The sequence below is a fragment of the Podarcis raffonei genome, chromosome 10 (assembly GCF_027172205.1).
Source record: "Podarcis raffonei isolate rPodRaf1 chromosome 10, rPodRaf1.pri, whole genome shotgun sequence".
NCBI lineage: Eukaryota > Metazoa > Chordata > Lepidosauria > Squamata > Lacertidae > Podarcis > Podarcis raffonei.
In genome coordinates this window covers 20,232,342-20,256,323 of record NC_070611.1, presented here as the reverse complement: position 1 = coordinate 20,256,323, position 23,982 = coordinate 20,232,342, and the positions used below count along the sequence as shown (strand labels likewise).

Here is a 23,982-nt window from a genome sequence, read left to right as displayed (position 1 = left end):
ATCAGTGTCCTTGCTGATTTTCTTTAAGGAAAACCTTTCCTTTTGCCTTAAAACCCCCCACAAAACTTTATGCACCGATTTCTTTGGCAAGGAAAGAGAATTCACTCAAAAAACCCCAAGAACCAGGAGCAGCATGGTAGACAGCCTCCCAGCTCCCTGTGATTCTAGGAAAGTCCAGCTGAGGGCATCATGGGGTTTTCTGGAAGCTTGGACACCCTAGGAAAGCTGAAGAAGAGCAAAGACCACCAGAGAGACGATTTGTAGAATGAAAGGGCAATCATAAACCCCATCCACGTCCGCCCTTGCAAACTACCTAAAAGAATTTATCCAAATCTCTCTGATAGTTTTTGGACGCATCGTCCCCCTCATCAACTGAAGGAGAATGGTTAAAAATTGGAAGAAATCCAAGTCTTCCTAGTCTGCGGACTTGATTGAGCTCTGTGATGACAGATCCCAAAATCTTTGTTGAAGCATTGGGGATGATCCAGTGAATTATTAGATGTGTACTGTACAGAAAAACAACAGTAGCTTAACTTTCCCAACTACTGGATGCCATGTTGAATGTCTGGTTGTTGTTGTTGTTTTTTTAAAAAAACATTTTAGCACAGAATCAGGACTGTGTGCTCAGTACATCGCAGGAGCGAGTGCTATGGATCTGGCCCAATGCCCACTGAAATCTCTATCAAGGTTCCTATCTAAGTTTTAAACATTTGGAGAGAGTGAAATCACAGTGCAAACAGGCAGAAAGCCTAAGAAATGAACCATATGCTTGCAGATCCCGCTGCAACACCAAACTGATGCAGAAGTTGCTAATATGTCTCTGGTACTTTCTAAAAATGCCAGCTGGAGGGATGGAGTTGTTCCCCCCTCCCTTTCTACCTCTGCAAGGCATCGTAGCTTTCGCAAATAAATAAATAAACTGTTCTTTCACACATACTAACACTTAGCTTATTAAAACAGATGATACTTTTCAAAAATAATTTTAGAACTGTTCAGAAGTGTCTGTAAGGAAAGGGACTGAGCGCTAAAGTCAAGCTCCTTCCGAGCAGTCAAGCTAACAGACGACAAACGGCGACACGACATACCCACGTCGGAGAGTCTTGCGAAGCGAGACCTTCCGCAAACTACCGCGAGCGAAGTGTCACCGCAAAGGCTGTGAATCGCTGTTGTGAAAACATTTGCGGCAACTTGCATAATTAAACGAAACTGCCAGAAAAGCTTTCTAAAATGCCGTGGAGATGGAACATAAATAAAGATGCACCGCCGTGGCAAATGGTAAGGCGAATTCAGACCCAGGGCAGGAACTGACCGTAGTGAACTGCAGAAGGAAGGTAGACTTCTCCAACAGTCTTAGGGGAGGCTGCCAGAGGAGTCTGGGCTTACCCAGACTGATGCGCTCAGTGCTCTAAATACACATAAAATGGGATCATGATATTTCTAGCTACTGAGAGCAAGCGACTTATGAGTTCCTTGTCGTGTGTGTATGTTGCTGTCCTGGAATATATTTAATAGGGCTAGTTCTGGAGTTGCTTCTATTGCCTGTTTTGTTCTTTTGGAGATTTCGTGAAGTGAACATAGACCATTGGTAACAAAATGTATGGGAAACCGCCCTATTGTCAGGGACCACGCTGAGGAGGACTGCACTGAGGAAGAATGGTGGGAGCCACCCCTCCCCCTGAATCTATCAGGAGCAGGAAGACAGTATAGATTTGGAACAGTGGTTTGCAGAGGGGCATAGTTCAGAAGGCAGAAGCTGGGGAATACTGGATAGGGAACAGCTAGCAGAAGAAACACTAGAAGAGAGAGAGAGTTAACAGATTCACAGTTTCTGGACAGCATTCACCCCCCCTTCTCCAAAGACATGAAGAGCTCAGAATGTGTTATAACAGAAAGCACAGAAGGTACAACATCAGATTACAAGATGTAGGAGTGATGTAGATTAATAGGGACGGAGTGGGGGAGCGAGCCTTAATTGGGAGCACCGCCATTTCTAGGTAGACGTGTTCTTTTATCTCTCACTGTGATTATTAAAGAATCTAACTGGTAAGAAATTCCTTTCGTTTGATCTTTTTATTTACTGCCACGGGGGAGGAAGCTGATTCCCTGAAGCCTGACACCTATAGAAAAGTTAACCAGCAAACGTAGACTAGCACACAGACAAGCCTTCATCCCGATATGGTTCCTCTTTATCACATACACAGCACTACGAGACAACCTATCCCCCCCAAGAGCACACAAATCAATCTAGCTAACCAGACCCAACAACCTAGCTCCCCCCTGCAAACAAGCCATACTGCAATCAGCTGAACGCAACCAACCAAACTCCGGACCCCCAAACTCTTGCAATATCAATATAAATATATATAAAAACAAAGGACCTACCCGCATGATGCTGACACAAACCCCGATGCTAACACTAGGCAACAGAGCAAAATAACATCTTTCCCTCCTCTTTTCCCTCAGCTGAAATATGTCTATGACCAAAGTATCTCTCACTAAATGTAAACGAACTGGGAAAAAGACTGCATCACTTCAAAGTGGAGGTGACAGATGATACCTTTCCCTGTTTATCTGTTTTGTAACCCTCAAAAAAACCTTAATAAAAAATATTTTTTTAAAAAATCGGGATCACAGCTCTCTGTGGGGAGAGTCGAGGGGCTGAAGTTTGCAACACTCCGAGGAAATAGATCACTCAGAAGAACGGTCCGTACAGACCAGTGCAAGTGTATATGTTTAGATCGTCCAAAAGCCTGCTCATTTATTTATGCTTTTTAAAAATTTGCATACTGGCTTTCATCCGAAAATCACAGGGCAGTTTACAGAGCTCTACAATGAAAGTGTGTGTCTGTGGCAACTTTGCATTAGGAGGACAAGAATGCAAAGTCAGAGCAGGAGGGATGGAGAACAAGGCAGAGAACGTGGAGAGTGAAAGGTGGACTCATGCTTGGGAGTTTTATCTTTGTGTGAGCACTCGTGACATCCAGGAGGGACGCCCATCAATGGAAATGCAAAGTGGAAGTCTGAAGTGTGAGTGAGGGTCCTCTCTCAACTGTTATCTAGGTAAAGGTAAAGGGACCCCTGACCGTTAGGTCCAGTCGTGGCCGACTCTGGTGTTGCGGCGCTCATCTCGCTTTATTGGCCGAGGGAGCCGGCGTACAGCTTCCGGGTCATGTGGCCAGCATGACTAAGCCACATCTGGCAAACCAGCGCATGGAAATGCCGTTTACCTTCCTGCTGCAGCGGTACCTGTTTTTCTACTTGCACTTTGCGTGCTTTCGAACTGCTAGGTTGGCAGGAGCAGGGACCTAGCAACGGGAGCTCACCCCGTTGTGGGGATTCGAACCGCCGACTTTTTGATCGGCAAGCCCTAGGCTCTGTGGTTTAACCACAGCACCACCCGCGTCCCTCAACTGTTATCTAGTTGCGGCCAAACTCTCAGACTACAGCAAAGGGAGATCGGCGAGGAAAGGAAGAATCTGTTGGCTCTGCTGAGTCACCAGCAACTTCTTTCTCTTCTTCTTCTTCACGAAATGTTGCCATTCCAGCCAGCCATTGCAAGAACTAAGAACTAGCCCACGAGTTAGTTTCCCGCATCCTTATCCCATTTCCTTATGTGTTGTGGTTTTTAGATTTTGAGCCTGAGGGCAGGGACCGCCTTAATTTTATTTGCAAGCCAATCAGGGGGCAGTTTGTCAGCTGAAGATTGGGGGGGGGCAAGAGGCTTTGAATAAACATACACAATGGAGCTTGTGCAAAGCACATGGTTTAGGAGAGATTGGGAGGAGATGACGACCAAACTGAGAATAATTCCTGTATATCCCATCTAAAAGATATTTCATCTAAAGCCCCACATACAGGATACCTGGCCACGTACTATTAGAAGGGGACTATTGACAGTTGATAGAGAGAAAAGCAGAATGGATTTGCCTTGCTTGGACCAGCATAGGATATAGCAACCAGTTATGTGAACCACTGTGATAATTTCATCTATTTAAGATCAGAGTGCAGAGGATTCACCAAAACATAACATCCCATCATCACCATCACCATCAGGAAAAGCAATATTTCAGAGTTCCCAAGACCCTCTACTTTGTGGCAGCTTTTTTTTTTTTTAAAAAAAAAGATAGGGTGAAGTTATAATGACAGCATAGCCCTAGTATCTTTATACTAACTTATTTGTCAACCAGTATCCCTCTTGGGTATAGAATAGTTAAGGCCGGTTTGTGAATGCGGCAATAACCAACAAAAACAAGCATCTTGCTCTGCAGTTGCAGCCCGAAAGAGCAGCTCATAATATTCAGACAGACCACTTAGGATTCAGACAGCTACTTATACTTACATCAAACAGTTTTTCTATGTACATTTCTTCATTGACCTTATCGCGAAGTATGTCTTGGTTCTGACGAACAAACGTTATGTAAGTGTCTGCTAGATCCATCCCCGGTTTCTGTGAGAGGGGGAGAGAAAGAAAGATTGGGGGCAGGGGCAGGAGGAAAGACCACAGAGGTATAACTTGCACTGTGTGATAAATCTTATTCTTCAGGTAAACACACATTTATACAAATAATAATAATAATAAAAACATGCACATATGCACATCATTTTGTCTCATCCAAAATCCGTATCAGATTTGACAGAAATTTACAGCAGGTCTGGAATTTAAATTTGGTGAATGTGGAGTCCGGTTCTTCTAACAGAAGCAGACTCTGGTCTGTTTTCAAAGAGCTTCCCTCCCCACCCCCACCTCCCCAATATATACAGTAATGCATGTTTCAAGTGTCACTGATATATATTTTCTTTCCAGATGTGTATTTTGCAGGTGCTGACACACAGAGGCAATCATACGGAAAGAAAAAGAAAAACATAGCAGTGCACAGTAGTGAGAGGAAAATGCTATAATTTGATTGTGAATGGAAAGGCTTCTATAAATACCATGAGACGTTTCATGCGCAATACTATGAAAAATATATATATTAAAGTCCATTATATTTACTCATCCATACATACACAGTTGTGGTCTGCAGTCTGGATGTATAGTAGCATAGCATGGATATGAAAACAAAAGATGGATACATTACAAGTCAAGAAAACACACAGTACTTTTTACTGTTCTCCCTCCTTCCCTGCCCCGCCCCAGGTTGGTCTTGGAATCAACCCAAGTTTGAGACTGAGGAATTCACATGACATAGTTTGGAGGAGAAACTTTAGGCGAATTCAACAGGCTTTCATTATTTCTTCACTTGCCTGATCTGAAAAGTTTCAAAGTGTTGGCAGGATGAAGACCCTAGGACAGAGGTTTTCAACATTTTTGAGTCCATGGCTCCCTTGACCAATGAAATTATTTCTTCGGCACCCTTGTCGCACTCAGGAGCCCAGTTAGGTCACCCCTTGCCTGCAAAGCTGGCAGCCTCTTATAATGGAAATGGTGCCCACCTGAGAGGTGCCGGAACTGGGTTCTGGTGAGCTCTGGCTGAAAAAGCCATTATTATTATTATTATTATTATTATTATTATTATTATTATTATTATCCCACGCTTCCTTCTGAAAGAGTCCAGTGCGTCAAACATATTCACAGCAAGCTATTTTTAAAGAAGTATTCTAAAAACAGTTACAGTTAAACACCTCTAAAACAGTTAAAATGGTCTAAAAAATGTTCTCTCATCCAATTTTCTCAAGATTGCCAAGAATGGTGTCCAGTCATCAAATGCCTGGATAAACAGGAATGTTTTCAAATTCCTTCTGAAAAGCAGTAATCATGATTGAGACAAGGTGGGCGTATCACACCTTAAATGGTTAAAAGATCAGTGAAGGCAGTGAAGGTCCTGTGTGAGTGCCTGAAGGTGGTTGGAGGATGGATGGCTGCTAACAGATTGAGGTTGAATCCTGAAAAGACAGAAATACTGTTTTTGGGGGACAGTGGGCGGGCGGGTATGGAGGACTCCCTGTTCCTGAATGGGGTACCTGTGCCCCTGAGGGACCAAGTGCACAGCCTGGGAGTCATTTTGGACTCACAGCTGTCCATGGAAGAGCAGGTTAATTCTGTGTCCAGGGCAGCTGTCTAATAGCTCCATCTAGTATGCAGGCTGAAACCCTATCTGCCCATGACTGTCTCACCAGAGCGGTGCGTGCTCTGGTTATCTCCAGCTTGGACTACTGCAATGCGCTCTATGTGGGGCTACCTTCGAAGGTGACCCAGAAACTGCAACTAATCCAGAATGCGGCAGCTAGACTGGTGACTGGCAGTGGCCGCCGAGACCACATAACACTGGTCCTGAAAGACCTACATTGGCTCCCAGTACATTTCCGAGCACAATTCAAAGTGTTGGTGCTGACCTTTAAAGCCCTAAACAGCCTTGGCCCATTATACTTGAAGGAGCATCTCCACCCCCATCATTCAGCCCGGACACTGAGGCCCAGCTCCGAGGGCCTTCTGGCGGTTCCCTCACTGTGAGGTTACAGGGAACCAGGCAGAGGGCCTTCTCAATAGTGGCGCCTGCCCTGTGGAACGCCCTCCCATCAGATGTCAAGGAACTGAACAACTATCTGACTTTTAGAAGACATCTGAAGGCAGCCCTGTATAGGGAAGTTTTTAAATGTTTGATGTTTTGTCGTGTATTTAATATTATGTTGTTGTTGTTGTTGTTGTTGTTGTTGTTGTTGTTGTTGTTGTTGTTATTGGATTGTGGGTCTTTGTAGTTGTTCCTCTTTCCAATTATGTTTTTAACTATGTTAACGCTTAAGTCAGCATTGATCTTAACTTTAACTCTGATTAACAGGATACGCTGGAAAGCTTTAGTGCGAATACTGGTTAGCTTTAGCCATGGTTTTATGTCCTGATGTAACCATAATTAACACCAGTTGGGGGGAAGCCAGAGAGAGGTGAGGTGAGGGGATCTTATAGCTTACTCTCTTAACCATGACTAAAGGAATCAGGAGCATTGTGTGTTCAACACTTTTATTGATGTCCCTATTTCAGCACATCAGAAAAAACCCCACCAAATTATGTCACAACCTCTCTTGAGAGGAGGACAATGGCACTTTTTGTGCTTTGTACAGAACGTGGCGTATCTAATAAGTGTCGTTTTTGCATTAAAATAGCTCAAAAGTGTGTTTTTTAATCTTAATTTGCCTAAGAAGCTCAAGAACTTTGGCCAAAAAAAAAGCTCAACAACTTTTCTGTCCAGGTTTTCACTGTTCAAAATGTGGCAACCCTAATTTAAACTGAAGGTGTAGTAGTATTTCAACATTATGTATGTTACAGCAATGTTTTCAGGGGATTTCACAAGGAGGAAAAATGAAACCAAATTGTGATCAACATCACAAATGAAAAGCGTTTGGAAGCTAGTATTATGTTGAGGAGCAATTCTTCCCAACAAATTGCTCTTTAATATCTAGTGAAACATGCAAATTTGGTTTCAAGTGAGTTGTTGTTGTTTTTTCTTTAAAAAAAGAGATAGCCTGAAAGCAGTCGATTCTTTGGGGGGGGGGGTGGAATTCCCATTAGCAATCTTTCTCCCTTTTTCTTGGAAATGTTTACCTAATTTGTGACATATGGGAATTTCACACCTAGTGAATATATTTTCATGTAGCTTGTAGCATGAGACTCTAATCATTAGAAGAATATACACAAGAATGATAACTGCAACAGCTGGTGACATTTACCAATTAGAATTACAGTTCTTTAAAACACTATCTCCCCCCCCCCTCCAGTGTACACAGGGTAATTATCTCTGATAAATTGCTGGGGAAAAAATCTAATTTTCCTTTTAAATAGTTTTACTCACTGTCTATACATGCCTCGATAAACATGAATGATTCTCCAAAGAACTACTGTGGTTAAGTTCTCCTTTATAAAGCTAATGAAGCTGGATTAAACAGCTAATTAAGAGCCATTAAAACTCCCTTTTATGAAAATTTACTTAGGGAGCGCATTTGAAACAAAAAGCTCTACGGCACTTTCAAATATTTAAGATACACTACCTAAGTCACTAGAAACTTTTTAAAGGCACTATTTGAAAAGTGCTTCTCAAACAGAGCCTTTTGACTTGCAAGTCTAAGATCTGACAAGCTGCTTTGTTAACTGGCCTAGGATTCTTTATTTTAGAATTAAGGAGACAAAATATATTTCTGAAGCCATGTCAGCGTAAAGGGATTTATAGTTATTGAGCAAAACTGGAAAAATGGAATGGGGAAACGCAGAACAGAATTGTGAGTGTGCCTGTCTGCAAGTTAGTGGGTTGTCCGCTTACGGACTGGAGTTCTCACACAGGGAGTGAAAATTCAGAGTGCAAAGGTCACTATTGCTGTAGTTTTCAACCAGTATGCCATGGCACCCTGGGGTGCCTCAAATGAAGGTCAGGGGCGCCGCTGTTCCTCTTTCCTTCCCTGCACTCCCGTGTCTCTGCCTCCCAAAGAGAGAGGAGAGGAGGCTGAGGGAACACTCCACAAAGGAGAGTGTTTGAAAAGGGGTGAGAGGCTGCCAGCTCTGCAGGCAAGGGGTGACATAACTGGGCTCCTGAGCCCCACAGGGGTGCTGTGGAAAGAATGTAGCTGGTCAAGGGAGCCGTGGGCTCAAAAAGGTTGAAAACCTTTGCACTATTGGCATACTTTGCTCACTCTGTGGTGCTGCAACACCTTACATTGCTCTGCAAAACCAGGAATTTTGTGACCAACGACATGTTGTGACCTCACTTCCTGTTGAACAGGTTGTGACCTCACTTCCTGTTGAACAGGTTGTGACCTCACTTCCTGTTGAACATCAAGTGCTTGGTGGAGACTTATTAAATTCCACGCAGGCATTTTCGGCAAGCCTTTTCTTCATTTTACAGTTAATTTCAACTTATTTTATCTTTTTTTTGGTAACCTGATTACACAGTTCTTAAAAGCTGTGGTGTTAAGCAATAAGTGGAAATTCAGTATTAGACTCAGAACAGATCAACTGGAATGAATGGATCTAACTGAGTCACGTTCATAACTTTCAGCGGGTCAACTCTGAGTAAAAGTCAGCTCAGTACCACCCACAATTGTTGAAATGAAATAAATAAAACATCGCGCTGGTGGCAGCACTGCTACATCGGCAGCAGCCATCGCCCCAAAATACCGCACCACAACCCAAGGAAAACACATAGCTGGGCAGAAGCTGCTGATAAGGGGAAGGTTGTCACTCACCTGTCAGCATTATAAGCCTGTACTGTTATTTTGTAGGAACCATTTGCAATGGGATATTAAACAAGAGGAAGTAGAAGCAGCCATCTCAGGCAACGGAAGCAGTGCTGCTGCTAGAGAAGTACTACCGGTGCCGCAGAGTCGCCGACTCTTTGGCTTCCCAGGTAAGGGCAGCATGGCATAGTGGCCTGTTCCCGTTTTCCCTCAGCAGCGAAACGGGATGCACCGCTCCTGAGAAGCAGGAAGAGCTGGACCAGGCTGCCAAAACTCTGTCAGCTCAAGCTGGGCCTACAACCTTGCACACACCACCAAGGTAGACTATGTGAATGATTATTATTCATTGAATTTACTGTATTTTTCGCTCCATAGGACGCACCCGACCATAGGACGCACCTTGTTTTAGAAGGGGAGAACAAAAAAAACAAATTCTCCCCTCTTTGCTCAGCGCCCCTTCAACGAAGTGGCAGGAGAAACGGAGCCCCTTCCATCTCTCCTCCAGCTTCGCTGAAGGGGCGCTGCACAGCTCTCACTCTCTGCTGAAGCCAGGAGAGTTCCCGCTGAGCTCCAAAGGCTTCAGGCGGCCCCGACCCCTCTCGCTCTCCAGGCTTCAGCGATAGCAACGCGTAGCCTCCGGAGCGCAGAGGGAGCACTCCCTCTGCACTTTGGAGGCTTCGCGTTGCTATCGCTGAAGCCAAGGAGTCTGCATTCGCTCCATAGGATGCAGACATATTTCCCCTTAATTTTTGGAGGGGAAAAAGTGTGTCCTATAGAGTGAAAAATACGGTATATACCGCCTCATACCCGGAGGTTGAATAACTGCTAGTACTAGTTGGTAGGGCAGGGCTAGGCAGCACAGATTTCCAATGCTGGGGTTGCTGCTAGTTACTGAGAGAGGCAAGGCAACGGGGAGGTTTGCACAGTGTGGAAGCAGTGGCCTAAGAAGCGAATTGACTCTTCCACTGCACCTCCAACCCTGTCAACCTCCCCAGTGCCTCACCTCTGTTGGTAATTGGCAGTGATCCTGAAGCTGAGAGCTCCACACCATCTTATCCCTGCCAGCCACATCTGGTAATGAGACAGAGAACCCAGCTTAAAGTCATTCTTTTATAGAGCAATTTGTTACTGACACTTGGTGTATCGTGAAAGGTTTGAAGATGCGGGAAGCATCAAACTCTGCTCTGCGGTTCTTTAGGATTAGATGGCAGTGAGGAAGGGACAGCGGAAAGTAAATTTGGTTCAGCAAATGTCTGACAAATTGCTAAAAAACCCGACACAGTGGATCAATTGCCCAGTTTCAAGGGAGAAAAGGTACATTGGTCTGCCTGTTATTTTTTGGTAGAATATAGACATCTTTTTATCACAGTCAACAATGCGCAAAGGTAAGCTGGAAATCTGGAAACACAAAGGCATCAAGGCAGAATCCCAGGAAATGAAGCATGGTAACAGGGTTAGTGTGTCACTGTAACACATGTAACCAAATACCAGGGCAAGAGAAAAAAGGGAAAGAGTTTAAAACAAGGGAGTAAACTACAGCAGATTCTTTTCCTGAGGGTTAATCACTTGTTAACCTGGTAGGATGAAGATGATTTAAAAAGAGAGAGAGAGAGAGAGAGAAATTCCTTGCTAATTATATGCTTCTGCCAATGATCTTCCTGTGGCTTCACCTAATCCTGCAGGTGCAGGTCATGTCTCTCCATTCACTGGTAGGAGGGTCCGGTGCCTGGTAAAAACCTCTGTTCCCCACAGGGGTCCCCCCTCCCAGCCACAGATGCAAATACAGAAGAGCAGGCCAAACCTTTCAACTGAGCGTTAACAGTGTACCAGAAGGAGGGAGAAACACAGAACTGTCGCAATGCCTTCTTAACAAAAAAAGAGGGCATTCTTCTTCTTCATCATCTTTTTTTTAAAAGATCCAAAGTGTAAGAATTATTTGCAACCTAAAAAATCTACATTATAATTCATTAAGCAGAGCAAGAGCCTATAATGCAAGAAAAACAAGGCAGCTAAACAAAGCCAAGCCATTGCAGGTGAAAGGGCTGGGGATATTACTGACATCTTAACAATCTGTCAGAATCTTAACCAACAGCAATAGTGATAAAAGTAACAATTGCAAGCACGGCTTGGCTACATTTGGGTTAGTCAGATAACTTAATGGCTTGCCACAACCTCACTGGAAATCCAATTATGTATGCAAATACTGGGATGTTTATCCTCACTTGTGGAACTCAAAGGAAAATGTTATGCACATAAAGGATACATGCAACATGATCGTCTTTCTGCAGGGCAGGACTTACAGTAATTAGGGCTGGGCGATATATCGATATATCATCCAAAACTGGTTCGAAAGCCGTATCATGATATTGGTTTCATAATTTTTGACCTGGCAATATATTGTGAATCATGATGTGTGTGTGCTATGCAAAAATCACAATGTGGGGGAAACCGTGAAGCCAGCCAATGCCTTTACATACCTCCATCCTTATTTCAGACATTGTGATATATCAGCATATCACGATGTTTAGCTGGTGAAGCTGAAAAGCAGGTATAGCGCGGCTCTAGTGTACTCCCAGATTTTGCATTAGGTCAGCTTTGAAAGCATTGAAAGAAAGCAGGTAAGCTTAGAATTTTCTCAGAAGGGAAATATGACTGATAATTGAAAGGGAAAGGTGGTTTAGAACAGGATAGCATTCTGTATTGCTTTTTCCAGTGTTTGAAAGCAATTAGGTTTAGGCTTGAATAACCTGGCAAATCTGAGCAACAGCGGCTGGAGCATCTGAGGTGCGCAAGAAAGATATTCACGGACAAAGGATATAATTTTCAAAGCATCCGCCGAAATGAGCTAAGCCTTGGAGAACTACTTCCAAATGACAAGACGTCCCCCGTGAAACAGTTCCTAGGTTACAATCCTCACTCCTCCGCAGCTGAAAAAGTACACTGAGAGTAACCTTCCTTAGTTTTGCTTTGAGAGTTAGCTGCTGCTTAAGGGAAATGAAACCCCCTCTAGGGGCAAGACGTATCTGTTTAAATACTTTGTTGTAAAGCTATAATGAACCGCTAAAGGAAAGCATAATGATAACACATGAAAAAGTACACATTGTGGAAAGCGACAAAATTTACAAAACTAGTACCGGGGAGGAAAGGCTACTTACAGGAACGTCCACGTATTTTGCAGCTGCTTTCACCTTCAGAGAGATAAAAAGCAAGAAACAAAACCTGTAACTAACCACTGTTAGCTCGGAGTGGACTTTAGAAAGAAAATTGTTACAAGAGCTGGAATACTTACAGTGAATGAAAGGATTGACGAGAAGAAAGTGCCTTCATCATACCTTGATAATTTAGACAGCACACCTTCCAGCACTGAAATGAACTACATTAAGAGGCAGCGTGTAAATATTGATAATGCCACTGTAAAACTCCTAAGGCTGAGGAGGGGAAGCATTTTTCTCCTGTGGCTGCTACTATGCAACCAAACACTGCAATTGGCAATTCCTTAGCTAGATCTATGCTACATAAAAGGGTGCTCAGTCTATCCAGCAATCTAGAATATACAAATTTATGTTGTGGAAGGATGCAAACTGATGGACTACTACTTCCCCACCACAGCTACTGTAACCGGAACATTCAATTTAAATAACAAAGTCTTGGGATTTAAAGATTCAATGATATTATTTCTCATCTCAGTGTCCTTCTGGCTCCTTATTGCTTGTGGGCTTTGCGGCAATTGTAACATTTCACTTGAAAGGAGTGCCCAGTCAGAATTCACCCAGATGCTTTTAAGCAGAAAAAAACAGCTGGGGAGGAAAAGGTTAAGCAGATCCTAACCCATCCCTGCCAGTTCAAAACGGTGATATCCCTCAGCACTTTTCATTTAAAAATCAAGGAGGTTGGGAGGCTGCTTATGTGTGAGGCCAAGTTTGGCCCTCTTTTATGAATCACAAGAAAGCTTCCCAGAAATAAGCATATTGTGTCATTTCTTGCTTGGCATTACTCAAACACCAGCCAGGGAGCTGAAAAGCCACTTCCGTTGGCCATTAATGAGAACCTGCACCCTAAAAAGCTAAGAACTCCAATTCCTAATCATTCATACTTTGGAAGTCACATCACAAGAAGCATGAGGCAGAATGAGAACCCTATCACGTTATACGAGACCAGAGATTAATTTAAAAATAAAATAAATCTATGCACACTGATACATGCTATAGCTGTATTAGCTGTCACATTACTGCAACTTGTACTTCCAGGCGAATAGGCCTTATGACAAACCTATCAAATGTTTTAAAGAGCAATTGCTTGCCGTCCAGATGACTCTCATTCCTAGAACATCAGAGCACCACTTTGTGAGTGAGAGGACAGGACAAAATTCCCCCTGGCATGCTGTTAATGGCCACTCTAACAGTGTCACAACAGTGTCACATTCCTTATTCCTTGTAAGGATCTGAGACGCTCACCCAGGCTCCTAATGGCTTGAAGGAGTTACGGTAGTAAACTGCACTCGTCCGATCTTTAACCTGTTCTGTTTCCGGCATATCTATTTGTAAGACCATTAGTCTTACATCATCATCTAGACATGTCTCATTACACCAAGAAGTGATCTCCGCTTCAATTGATGGCACCCGTTCTCTGCCTTCCTATTACCGCAACACTGAATAGCTTCTATTTAAGTTTATTAGTTTTATTTCATAAAATTTATACACCGCTGAATCCCATCAAAGCAGCTTATCTGCTCAATTCGCTGTAGTCATCTCAATCAGGGTGCCAAATTATAGTTAATATGGTTCTCCAATGACCCCACTGCTGGAAGGTGGTCAGTTTTAGAGCTAGACCTAGAAAACACAGGTTCAGATAACTGCAGGATCAACCTGCATTTTGCCACAGGTAAACTGGGGTTGTAGCCGCTAAAAACTTAAGGCATGATGAGAAGGCATGTCCAAACATTTTGGGATATTTGGTGAACACAAAGCAGGGAGCCAATTAATTGACTTGGGCAAGTCCGTGTTTTAGCCTGATGAGGTGTGAAGAAAAAGTAAGCTAACTGTCAGGGAACTGCCATCGGAAGGAGAGGAGCAGGAGGGGCTCCACGACGATGCTGGAGAGGGGCCAAGTAGGGAGAGAGGCAGGTTTCCTGTTGGGGAAGAAAATCAGCGTGACACCAGGGATGGAGGGGGGGCCAATGGGGCACCTAGCCAGGAGTGGCGGCAACTTACGCACGAGCAACCCCATAACCATTAGACTAACTCCACACAAAGCATTCTGAGCACCTATGTGACAAATATTTGGAATCACAATGTAGTCAATATAATACTCAAAATCCAAATTTGACTAAAATCTAAGGTTAATTTTGATGCTATCTGCCCATGTTAGTGTCTAGAGGCCTCTGTGACTTATAGGGCACAACAATAGACCATTTAAACGAAGCTTGTGGACCACAGTTTGGGACCCCCTGCCTTTGTCCCTGAAATTACTTGTGGATAGCACTTTTTTTGTATAAGAATCTCCAGTTTGGAGCTTGTAGCTTCAAATGTTGGAATCCCTCCACATCCATAGTGCTACTAGACCATGGAGAGATACTAGAGTCAAACTGGGGAAAACCAGGTGCAACTGTACCACTGTTTATTACTCTTTGGGCCAAGCTGAGGCTGATAATTCTGCCATTCCCACTGGTACTGTACCTCACAACCCACCCTGTTCATGAAAGTGCATTTTCTTCTCTGTAAAGTTTTATGTTACTTTATTTGAAACATTCTCAGACCAAGGTAATTATTTCAAGATTTCCCTTTATAGAAGGAGAAATGCCAAGAAGCAACATTGAAAATAAGGGCGGCTAAAAAGAAGAGTTAAACAAAAAGCCTTTCAGGGTCTTTCTATGTAAGATCAATGTCAAAATTAAAATGGGCTTTAAAAGCCTTTGAAAAAGCAAGAAAACAACGATGCACCTAATTAAAGCTAATCTTAATATAGTACAAATGTGGTCATGGTCGATGCCAGTAATTAATGAAGGTACTGTAGTATGAAGCACAAAAGAAATATACCCGATTAATAGACGCTGCATAGGAATCCTTGATCAAATAGGGATCTAATTTAAATCTGTAAACATCGTGATGAACTGACCTGGTGTTAGTCACTAAGCCTATTTTCCTCTAAAAATGCAACGGGAAAAATACCAAACATCTCATTGTAGAAAGCAGGCATTGGAGAAAAAAAGACACAGTGCAGTTCAGCTACGAAGTGTGAATACATTTACCTTTGAAACAAGAAGTGAAATTACTTCCTTCACCGTTTCTTCAATCAAGTCATCTATTTTTGAATGGTATTGTTGCTGTGTTTTAGGAGAAAAAAGCAGCGTTAGTGTGTTATATGAACACAACACTTTTGCCATAAGTCATACATAGAACAAAGAGTCTAAATCTGACAGATCAGATTTGCTCAAAATTATCATTTTGAACCCCCAATGAACAAAACCTTGAAAATGATCCACCCTGTCAGTACTTTCTTACATTCTGTGTTGAAAATTTTCCCATGTACGCTGTTGAGTTAAGCAGCTAATAGGGTTATTATTTAGACGCACTGAGGTCTTATTCTTATTCAGGCAAAGGAATGTGAAAGATACTTTTTGTCTCTCTATAATTAAGGTGGTTGTGGGTCTTCCCTCTTCCTCAGCTCAAAGGTTTGGTTTAGCTGAGGAAGCTAGATGATTCCCTCCCCCCCAAATAAAGCACTTTATATCTAACCATTCTCATTCATAAGTTATGGCCTCTAGAAATAAAATGAGAGGCCAATTGTTAAATATTAAAAAAGAGCCCTTTTATCCATGAAGTGAACTGCAGTTTATACAACTCCTGCATAATCTGTTCAAACATGGGCAAAAAATAAAATTCCATCAGAAACCTGAAGAGATGGTAATAAATTACCAGGCCACAAAAGGCATAACAACAAAATCAGCTGTTATTCTCCATCTTCTTGCTTCTGCCTTTTCTTCCACTAATGAAAATGCCGTCTCTTTAAAGAAGCCCACTTTAAATTAAACCTGAAAGACTTTCGCAACCCTGTTTCGGCGATAAATAGAGCAGACTTCCATCCTGCAGTTAGCAGGAGAAAAGGCTCCTTTTCTATTCTCAAAGTACATCCATTAAAAAAAGAAGAAGTAATTCTCCTTTCAGAACATCTGTTCCAGGGAGAAGAATGCCCCGCCAACCACTTCACCAAAAAATATGACTTGTAAAGACTAACCCTATCTTGATAGTTCAAGGCTACCTGAAACAGCAAGAGCATAATGCTCAGAGTAAAAGCACCAAAATCAATATAAACATTAGGCTAACTTGGCAGGAGCCCATTGAATAGTTTTCTAAAATTTAGCTTTTTGAAGGCTATTTGCCTCCTTTCCCTCCCCCCGCCCAAAGTTTCCACACAGATGTACTTAATAAATCCCAGGAGAGCTGCCCTTTTGTCAAGCAACTGCCCACTGTGCTCAGATTAATGAAGCAAACATTTTGTATACAAGTAAATGGATGCAGATACACATGTAACGTTGGGAAGTGCCAATTGCCGCTTTTATAAAAGGGACTGTAATGTAGTCCACAGTTGCCCATTCTCAAGTCCCACGGAAATCAAAGGCACAGCCATCGGGATAACCGTGAGCAAGCTTGTAATCACAGTAAATTAGTCTTCTGCAGCCAGAGAGAATCACATGCAAGGTAGAAAAGAGCTTGCGATTCAGTTTGCGAGCATGAGAATTTCTCGGGCTTCAGGAAACTGTCTGAAGATGAAAAATGGTTGAATGAGGCTATTTTGGGGGATCATAATTTAGCGCTGGTACCTAGTGCTCACAATCGTGTATCTTCTCCAGGGATTATTTTGCATGTTAAAGGCCCCTCCAATGCTTACCCCATTTGCAGGTGAGTTAAAGAATGCCACTACCTGGTGTGTTTTTTGAAGACCTCTCAGGTGTTTGGGTCTCCTTTGATTATAAAGGAATTAAAAGAGAGCTTTGATGAACCCAGTTTAGGTATGAGAGGGAATTGACAAAAGATTCCCAACGCTCATAGGAAGCTCATTTATGTGATGCTGAATGAGATCAAGTGTGGGGGAGAAAGGCCTTAGGAGTCAGTTACAAGTCGCCAAAGGAAGCTCGGAAGCTAAAAAACGAACAGTAGTGGTGGGCTTTTGCTTGAAGGAAGCAAAGGAGAAGGGACTGATGGGCTTTCCTTCAACCACCTTAAGCGCAAGGCATGGTTGAGACGAGCTTGGGGATATTTCCTCTGTTTCTTTTTGCTGTATTTTAAAACTGTGATTGCAAACATTGGAATGGTACTGATGTTTTAACTAAGTATGGCTTTTGCTTTCTGCAAAAAATATATATATTATGGAAACACCTCCAAAAACGGGCATGCTTTTGTGCCACACAATTTCAGTAAGGCATTTAATAGGTGACACACCTTTGCCTGTAGAAATTGAGATGTTAAACTATTTGTGATTTTAAATGCTCATTTTCCCACTGGTATTTTAAAATGTATTTTTTATATTTTATGTAGACTGTTTAAGGGTTTTGATGAGCAAGTGGTACATAAAGCCTGTTAAATGAATGGATGGATGGATGGAATGCTAATATGCATGGCAACTTTATTCACTTTTTCTTTTGCGCTAGTTTTTGGTTTGCACATGCATCAATGCACACATACGTCTTTGGTGCCAAACCTCAAGTTCTAAGGGGGAAATGATGCTTTGACTTCTTCAAACGTAACCATTTCCAAAATCGCAACATGTTGAAGCTTCCTTTGGCTCTTTTTACAACCGTTACGGTTTTGATCTAGGGCAAGAGTGGCTAACCTTTCTCAACCCAGGCCCACACTGAAAGTTGGCCATACCTCCAGGGGCGCATGCCAGAGGTGGGTGTGGCCAACACACACCGGTGCATGCGCACACATACTGACTCACTCCCCATACCTACGGCACCCATAAGCACACCCACACGATACCCTCACTCTGTGATTAGGGGTAGGAGGGCAGGAAAGACCTTCTCTTGATCTTCAGCAAGCCCTACTGGGATCAGCTGCACTAAGGAGTCCCCCATCGAGACCTCCCAAGTTCAGCTGAAGGAGGTAAGCACTGTTTGCGAGCCCTGCTCTGTCTGTTCACAGGTGCAATTTAAATCAAAGGGGCTTGCTAACCTCCAGCCAGTAAACTGATGCTGACAAGCAAGACCCTTTTGATCTCTGACAAGTGGGCAGCCCTGTTACTTGCCAAAGTTGGCCTGCAGCAGGGGGCGGAATAAGGGATCTGGCCTGCTGGTCATATCTGGTTCCCTTGTATTTGGGTGATTGGATACATAAGGGTACAGGGCTGCCGTCCTTCAACATTTGTGTGGAAATGGGCTTTCTCCAGTCTTGTGCCATAAGCTGCCAAATTCCCTCTCACACACAACTACTGAAGGACCTGCCATTCCTATTTCTATGTAGAATCAAAGAATCATAGAATTGTAGAGTTGGAAAGTACTCTGAGGGTCATCAAGTCTAACTTCCTGCAGTGCAGGAACCTCAGCTGAAACATCCATGACAGATGGCCATCCAACCTCTGCTTCAAAACCTCCAATGAAGGACAGTCTACAACCTGCCAAGGGAGACCCTTCCACTGTCTAACAGCTCTTACTGTCAGAAGTTCTTCCTGAAGTTTAGTCAGAATCTCCTTTCTTGACTCTTGAAGATATATCTGGCAAGCATGGACTCTCTTGCTTGGGGACCTACATTTGGACCAGTGTTGTTACCACTCTCGCCACACTGTTCCCAACAAGCAATGGACACAGAAACACTTTTGAAGACAGAAAGAAATTCTAAAACAAAATCAACTTACCCACTGATTAGCAAACTGGGCCATGTGACAGAAAGCCCCCCAAAAACCAGAGAGTGGGGAAAAATGGGGAAAATAATCATTACAAAATAGTATGAGAAATAAATAGACTTAATGAAATGATATGGATCAACAGAGAATATGAAAATATTGTAATGCTATAAAACAACAAATGCACATAAATATGGTTGACATTTGTACTGCGAAGCAAAACACTGCAGTAATGTGTGATGACCTTTCAATTTAGGGGTCTATCTGGGCTAGCCTTGTTGGCCCAGCCAATGGGTCTAGGAACCATAAAGTTTGGCTTTGCCACTTCCTGCTTCACAGAAGCCAAGGAGAGTCTTTGCTTTTGTACCGACTGCCTGGGATGGGAGGTGACAGGGAGAAAGGCAGGTGGGTCTTTCTGTGTTCACGGAAACCCCTCCCCTCCAATCCACAACACCGAAGCTGTTGCAGTCTGGTGCCATTTTGAAAGAGGCACTCTCTGCCTCCATATGTTGTCAGTAGAGTTACCCCTATGACAGAAGGTCCTGGAAATGTTTCCTTTTTTGTGTGTGGTTAAAGTTAAATTTCTGGTCATCATCATCATCATCATTTTATTTGTATGGTCACCACTAATGACTGTATTTGTGGACCTCTTCTTCCACCCCTCCCTACTTTGACAGCAAATATTAAGAAAACCATCACCAAAATGCAGACACATTCTAAAATCACGCACTGCAGAGTTAATGTAGTTTAACATTCTGACTACAACTGTCCTCCATCTCAGGTTGTCTTGGCCAGAAAGCCTTTATCTGACAATGCAAGGCACAGAAGAGCAATAGTAGGAGACTGGTAGGACAAGGGACGAGCAAGGACATACTTGGAGCAATTGCTCCAGTGGCTTCTTACATCATTCTTTATTGACTATGTTTCGCCTCCCTGCTCTTCCTCCTCAAAACCTGCAATAGCCACCCTGGAGCTGAAATCTGGCAAAAGCCTTCTGTGTTCTTCCTGATCTTGTGAAACAGACATTTCAAGATGCTCACTTACCTCCTGCCCGCCATCCAGGACACATAATTTAGCAGTCTGTTTCTTGGCATCAACCAGCACGTTGAACATCGTGCACACAGGAGAGGGAATGCGCAAGTCCGTAGATTTATTTGTCTTTTGCAGTTTGAGTTCAAAGGCAATTCTTGTTCTATTAATTAAAATGCGGAGATCGCAAGAGAAAGGACTGTCAAAATTCTAAATAAATGAAGTGCAAAAACAAACCCAGGTTAAATGTACTAACATAAAATTAATTTCAAATATGGAAAATCCAAAGTAGAAATGTTTAGGCACCTGCATGTAAAACAGTGGAATTATCATTTTCACATATCTTATTAAAACTTTCCAGCAAGGTGCTCTGATAGCCCCCTCAAGGTTAGATACTGCTTTGACTGAATAACAGCGTGACAAAACATAACACAGATAAAACACATATTGCAGCAAATGCATCCTGACAGATAAGCTTTCCACACAATTTTCAAACTGGCAAAAACAGAATATAGACTGTCATGTAACATATTCAGGTACTTCTGACAATTTTTTTTAAAAATAAAAAGATATGCTGTTAAGAGTTTCAGTAAGTGTGACAGCTTTTTATAGGGGGGCGGGGGAGAGTGTGTAATAATTGTTTTCTTCACTTTTGCACTTTCACTTACAAAAGCACTCGCAACACGGGTGGAATTCAGAAGTTAACTTGAGTGGTGAAGTCAAGAGCAGATGGATCTTAGAACTGCTTGTACTATAAAGAACTAAGGGTCAGCGCACATATCACACAGCTAGCCTTGCCAGAAAGGGATGTTAAAATCACTCCATGGTCAGTCAGGTGGTCCTAAGCATACCTCGGTCCTGTATACCTGAAGGAGCGTCTCCACCCCCATCGTTCAGCCCGGACACTGAGATCCATCGCCGAGGGCCTTACATTGCGAGAAGTGAGGTTACCGGAACCAGACAGAGGGCCTTCTTGGTACTGGCGCCAGCCCTCTGGAATGCCCTCCGTTCAGATGTGAAGGAAATAAGTAGCTATCTTATCTATAAAAGACATCTGGAGGCAGCCCTGTTTTGTGAAGTTTTTAATATTTAATGCTGTATTGTTTTTAACACCTGATTGGAAGCCGCCCAGACTGGCTGGGGAAACTCAGCCAGATGGGCGGGGTATAAATAATAAATTATTATTATTATTATTATTACTATACCCACATGAAAAGAGGGGTCTGTGACAGCATTGCGAAAGAGGCCAGATCCGAAGAGTGAACCATCATGTCAATTGCCTACCATGCTTTATGAAGTGATTTAAAGCCACCCCCATCTGTTGGGTGAATCCAGGGGCATAGTGTGGGGGTGGGGGCTGTGGCCCTGGGCACACAATTTTTGAGCGAGCACAAACCAGGCACTCCCATGCAGGTTCCCCCAGTGTGGCCTGGCTTTGTGCTCCTCTCTGCCTGCCAGCCAGGCTCTCCCCTACACAGGCGGGCAGGTGGCCTCACTTTGCCCCTGTGGGGGTCAGTCTGGTGGTGTCAGCGGTGAGAGCTCGGCTGACGCGGCCCTGCCTAGAGCATGCCCCTCTCCTGGCATGCATGTCTGCACCCACCCCAGTGTCCGGGGCTGGACTGAGGAGTAATGGTGGGAGCCACCCCCCACTGTTCTGAACCTTCCCAAGGGCAGGAGGAGAGTATAGATTTAGAACAGTGGTTTGCAGAGGGGCATAGTCCCGAGAAGAAAAGCTGGGAAATACTGGGGGAGGAACAGCTAGAAGAAGAAATACCAGCTGGCGGATTCAGTGTCCTTAGACAGCATTCCTGGCTCCCCTTCCCCTAAGACTAGACAGGCTTTGAAAGTGATAGAACAGAAAGCGCGGCGGCAACAAGCTCAGATTACCCAATGTAGGAGTGATGTAGATTAATGGGGATGGAGGGGGTGAACCTTTACGGGGAGCAACGCCATTTCTATTGGGATACACATTCCTTTGTCTCTCGCTGTGATTAGAAACTAACGGGTAAGAACACTCCTTTCATTTGATCGGCTTATTTACTGCCACCGGAAGAGGGATCCGATTCCCCGAAGCCTGACACCCAGGCAACCAACAACCAATGCCACGCTGGTGGATTAATCCTTCCACTTTCACACAAGGCTGCCCAACTCAAACATCCACAGGAGTCCCAGAAATGGTAGCATTTGTACGGCAATTTCTGAAATTGCCCACGTACCTTTTGACGCATGCTTCTATCATATCGCTGGCCATGAGTTTCAGCCTCTGTTCTAAGTGGTGGGCAAATTCCGGCTCTGGCCAATGAAGGTCAAAGACGAACATCTGCAGTGCGTCAAGTTTCCAGAAAAGATCTTCCGACGTTGCTGACCCGTTGCTACAACAACAAATCATTCAAGGCATTGTTTGAATTACAGCGCTAGAGAAAACAGAGCCCTCCCTTCTTTTAAGCACTGGAACTGGGTGTTTTTTTTACAAGAACATAAAAGCAGCTCTGGCAACATTATCATTTTGTTATGCCTATTGGACCGTCCAGTATTCCAACAGTTTTATCTGATGTGGCACAAATAGTGCCTTGGTAGCAATGGCTAGAAACGGCGTCTTGCCAAGCAACAGCTTGGCAGGAGGGTGCCATCTTGTAATGGGGTAGGAGAGCCAAAAACAATGCCAATATATTTCGCATCTGGCAACCAATGCACCTCCTGGGTTTCAAAGTATCAAAGTTCAGTTCTGTTCATCTTTGGGGGTTGGAGATAGAACCCGATAATTCACAGGTCACGTTAATTCAATAATTTAAAAAGATTTGCCAAGCCCCTAAGCCAGTATACACCAGGAGGCTTATGTTCATACAGTGGTACCTCAGGTTAAGAACTTCATTCATTCTGGAGGTCCATTCTTAACCTGAAACTGTTCTTAACCTGCCACTGTGCAATTTCTGTTGTCATCCTGAAGCAAAGTTCTTAACCAAGGTACTATTTCTGGGTTAGCGGAGTCTGTAACCTGAAGCGTTTGTAACCCGAGGTACCACTGTACTTCTAGAGTTAATGCTAAATACATAACTTCTGGTAAATGAATCGCCATAGCCTCTAAAGGGCCATGAAAATTTGTGTCCCGGGCTTTTTAGACTCGTCTACCCATGTACTATCTAAAAACCAAAGGGGTGCATTAGTTGCAAGATGTGATTCCTTCCCCCCAGCTCTCCTACTCATTATTATGACTTAATGGACTTTCAGTGGTTTGGCTGCTTTGTTGCTACACAACTTAGACCCATGCACAGATTGCCCCTCCAAATTCTTTTATTATTATTATTTATTATTATTATTTTGACAAAATAATAATCATAAATAAATAAGAATAAAAATGTGCACCCCACCACCAAGATAATTTCATTGTAACTATCCAACCCCCCCAAAATTTCAACACCTCTTGTGATGGTTTGACCCCTTTCCGTTTTAACAGTACAAATTCTACAAACACCCTCCATATCTCCTCAAAATCATTTAACCTGTCTATTCCCCGTCTTACCTTAATGGCACATGTAAATTTATCATTAACAGCTATATCCCACACCTCTATATCCCATTCTTCCATTTTGTATTCTGCTTGCCCCTTCCACTTCCTGGCTATAATAATTTGTGCAGCTGTCAGTAAATTTGTGAGCAAGCCTGTGGACCTTCCACCCCATTGTAATTTGATAATAATGCTACCTCTGGACTTTTGGTCAGCTCTAACCCAGTGATTTCTGTTAACTCCTTAAACACCCTTTACCAAAAAAACTGTACATATTTACACCGCCTCTCCTAATTCTGTGCCCTATCTGCGAGCAGAGAAATTGGGAGGGGAAACCATTTAACTGAACCTTTTTCTAGGAAGAGGAGGAAAAATTCTCCAGCAGTTTCTCCAGGGCGAAACTCATCATGGAACCAAGTCTGACTGATATAGTCAAGAAGCCAGATGAGAGT

At 43.2% G+C, this 23,982-nt stretch overlaps 1 protein-coding gene across 11 annotated transcripts in view; it reads right to left on the bottom strand.

Annotated features, from left to right (window-relative positions):
- Positions 1 to 23,982, bottom strand: part of CADPS2 (calcium dependent secretion activator 2) — a 360,741-nt gene that overhangs the window by 30,603 nt on the left and 306,156 nt on the right. For 4 of the 11 annotated variants that reach the window (XM_053405615.1, XM_053405618.1, XM_053405620.1 and 1 more), the window contains 6 exons: positions 22,242 to 22,397; positions 20,041 to 20,188; positions 15,407 to 15,481; positions 12,449 to 12,532; positions 12,315 to 12,347; positions 4,340 to 4,447 (listed from right to left, as the gene is read on the bottom strand). In XM_053405615.1, coding sequence (XP_053261590.1) covers positions 4,340 to 4,447; positions 12,315 to 12,347; positions 12,449 to 12,532; positions 15,407 to 15,481; positions 20,041 to 20,188; positions 22,242 to 22,397 — 604 coding nt within the window. Of the gene's footprint in view, positions 1 to 4,339; positions 4,448 to 5,007; positions 5,026 to 12,314; positions 12,348 to 12,448; positions 12,533 to 15,406; positions 15,482 to 19,008; positions 19,024 to 20,040; positions 20,189 to 22,241; positions 22,398 to 23,982 lie in introns of all 11 variants that reach the window. The other 7 variants (XM_053405611.1, XM_053405616.1, XM_053405614.1 and 4 more) reach the window with 3 other exon arrangements.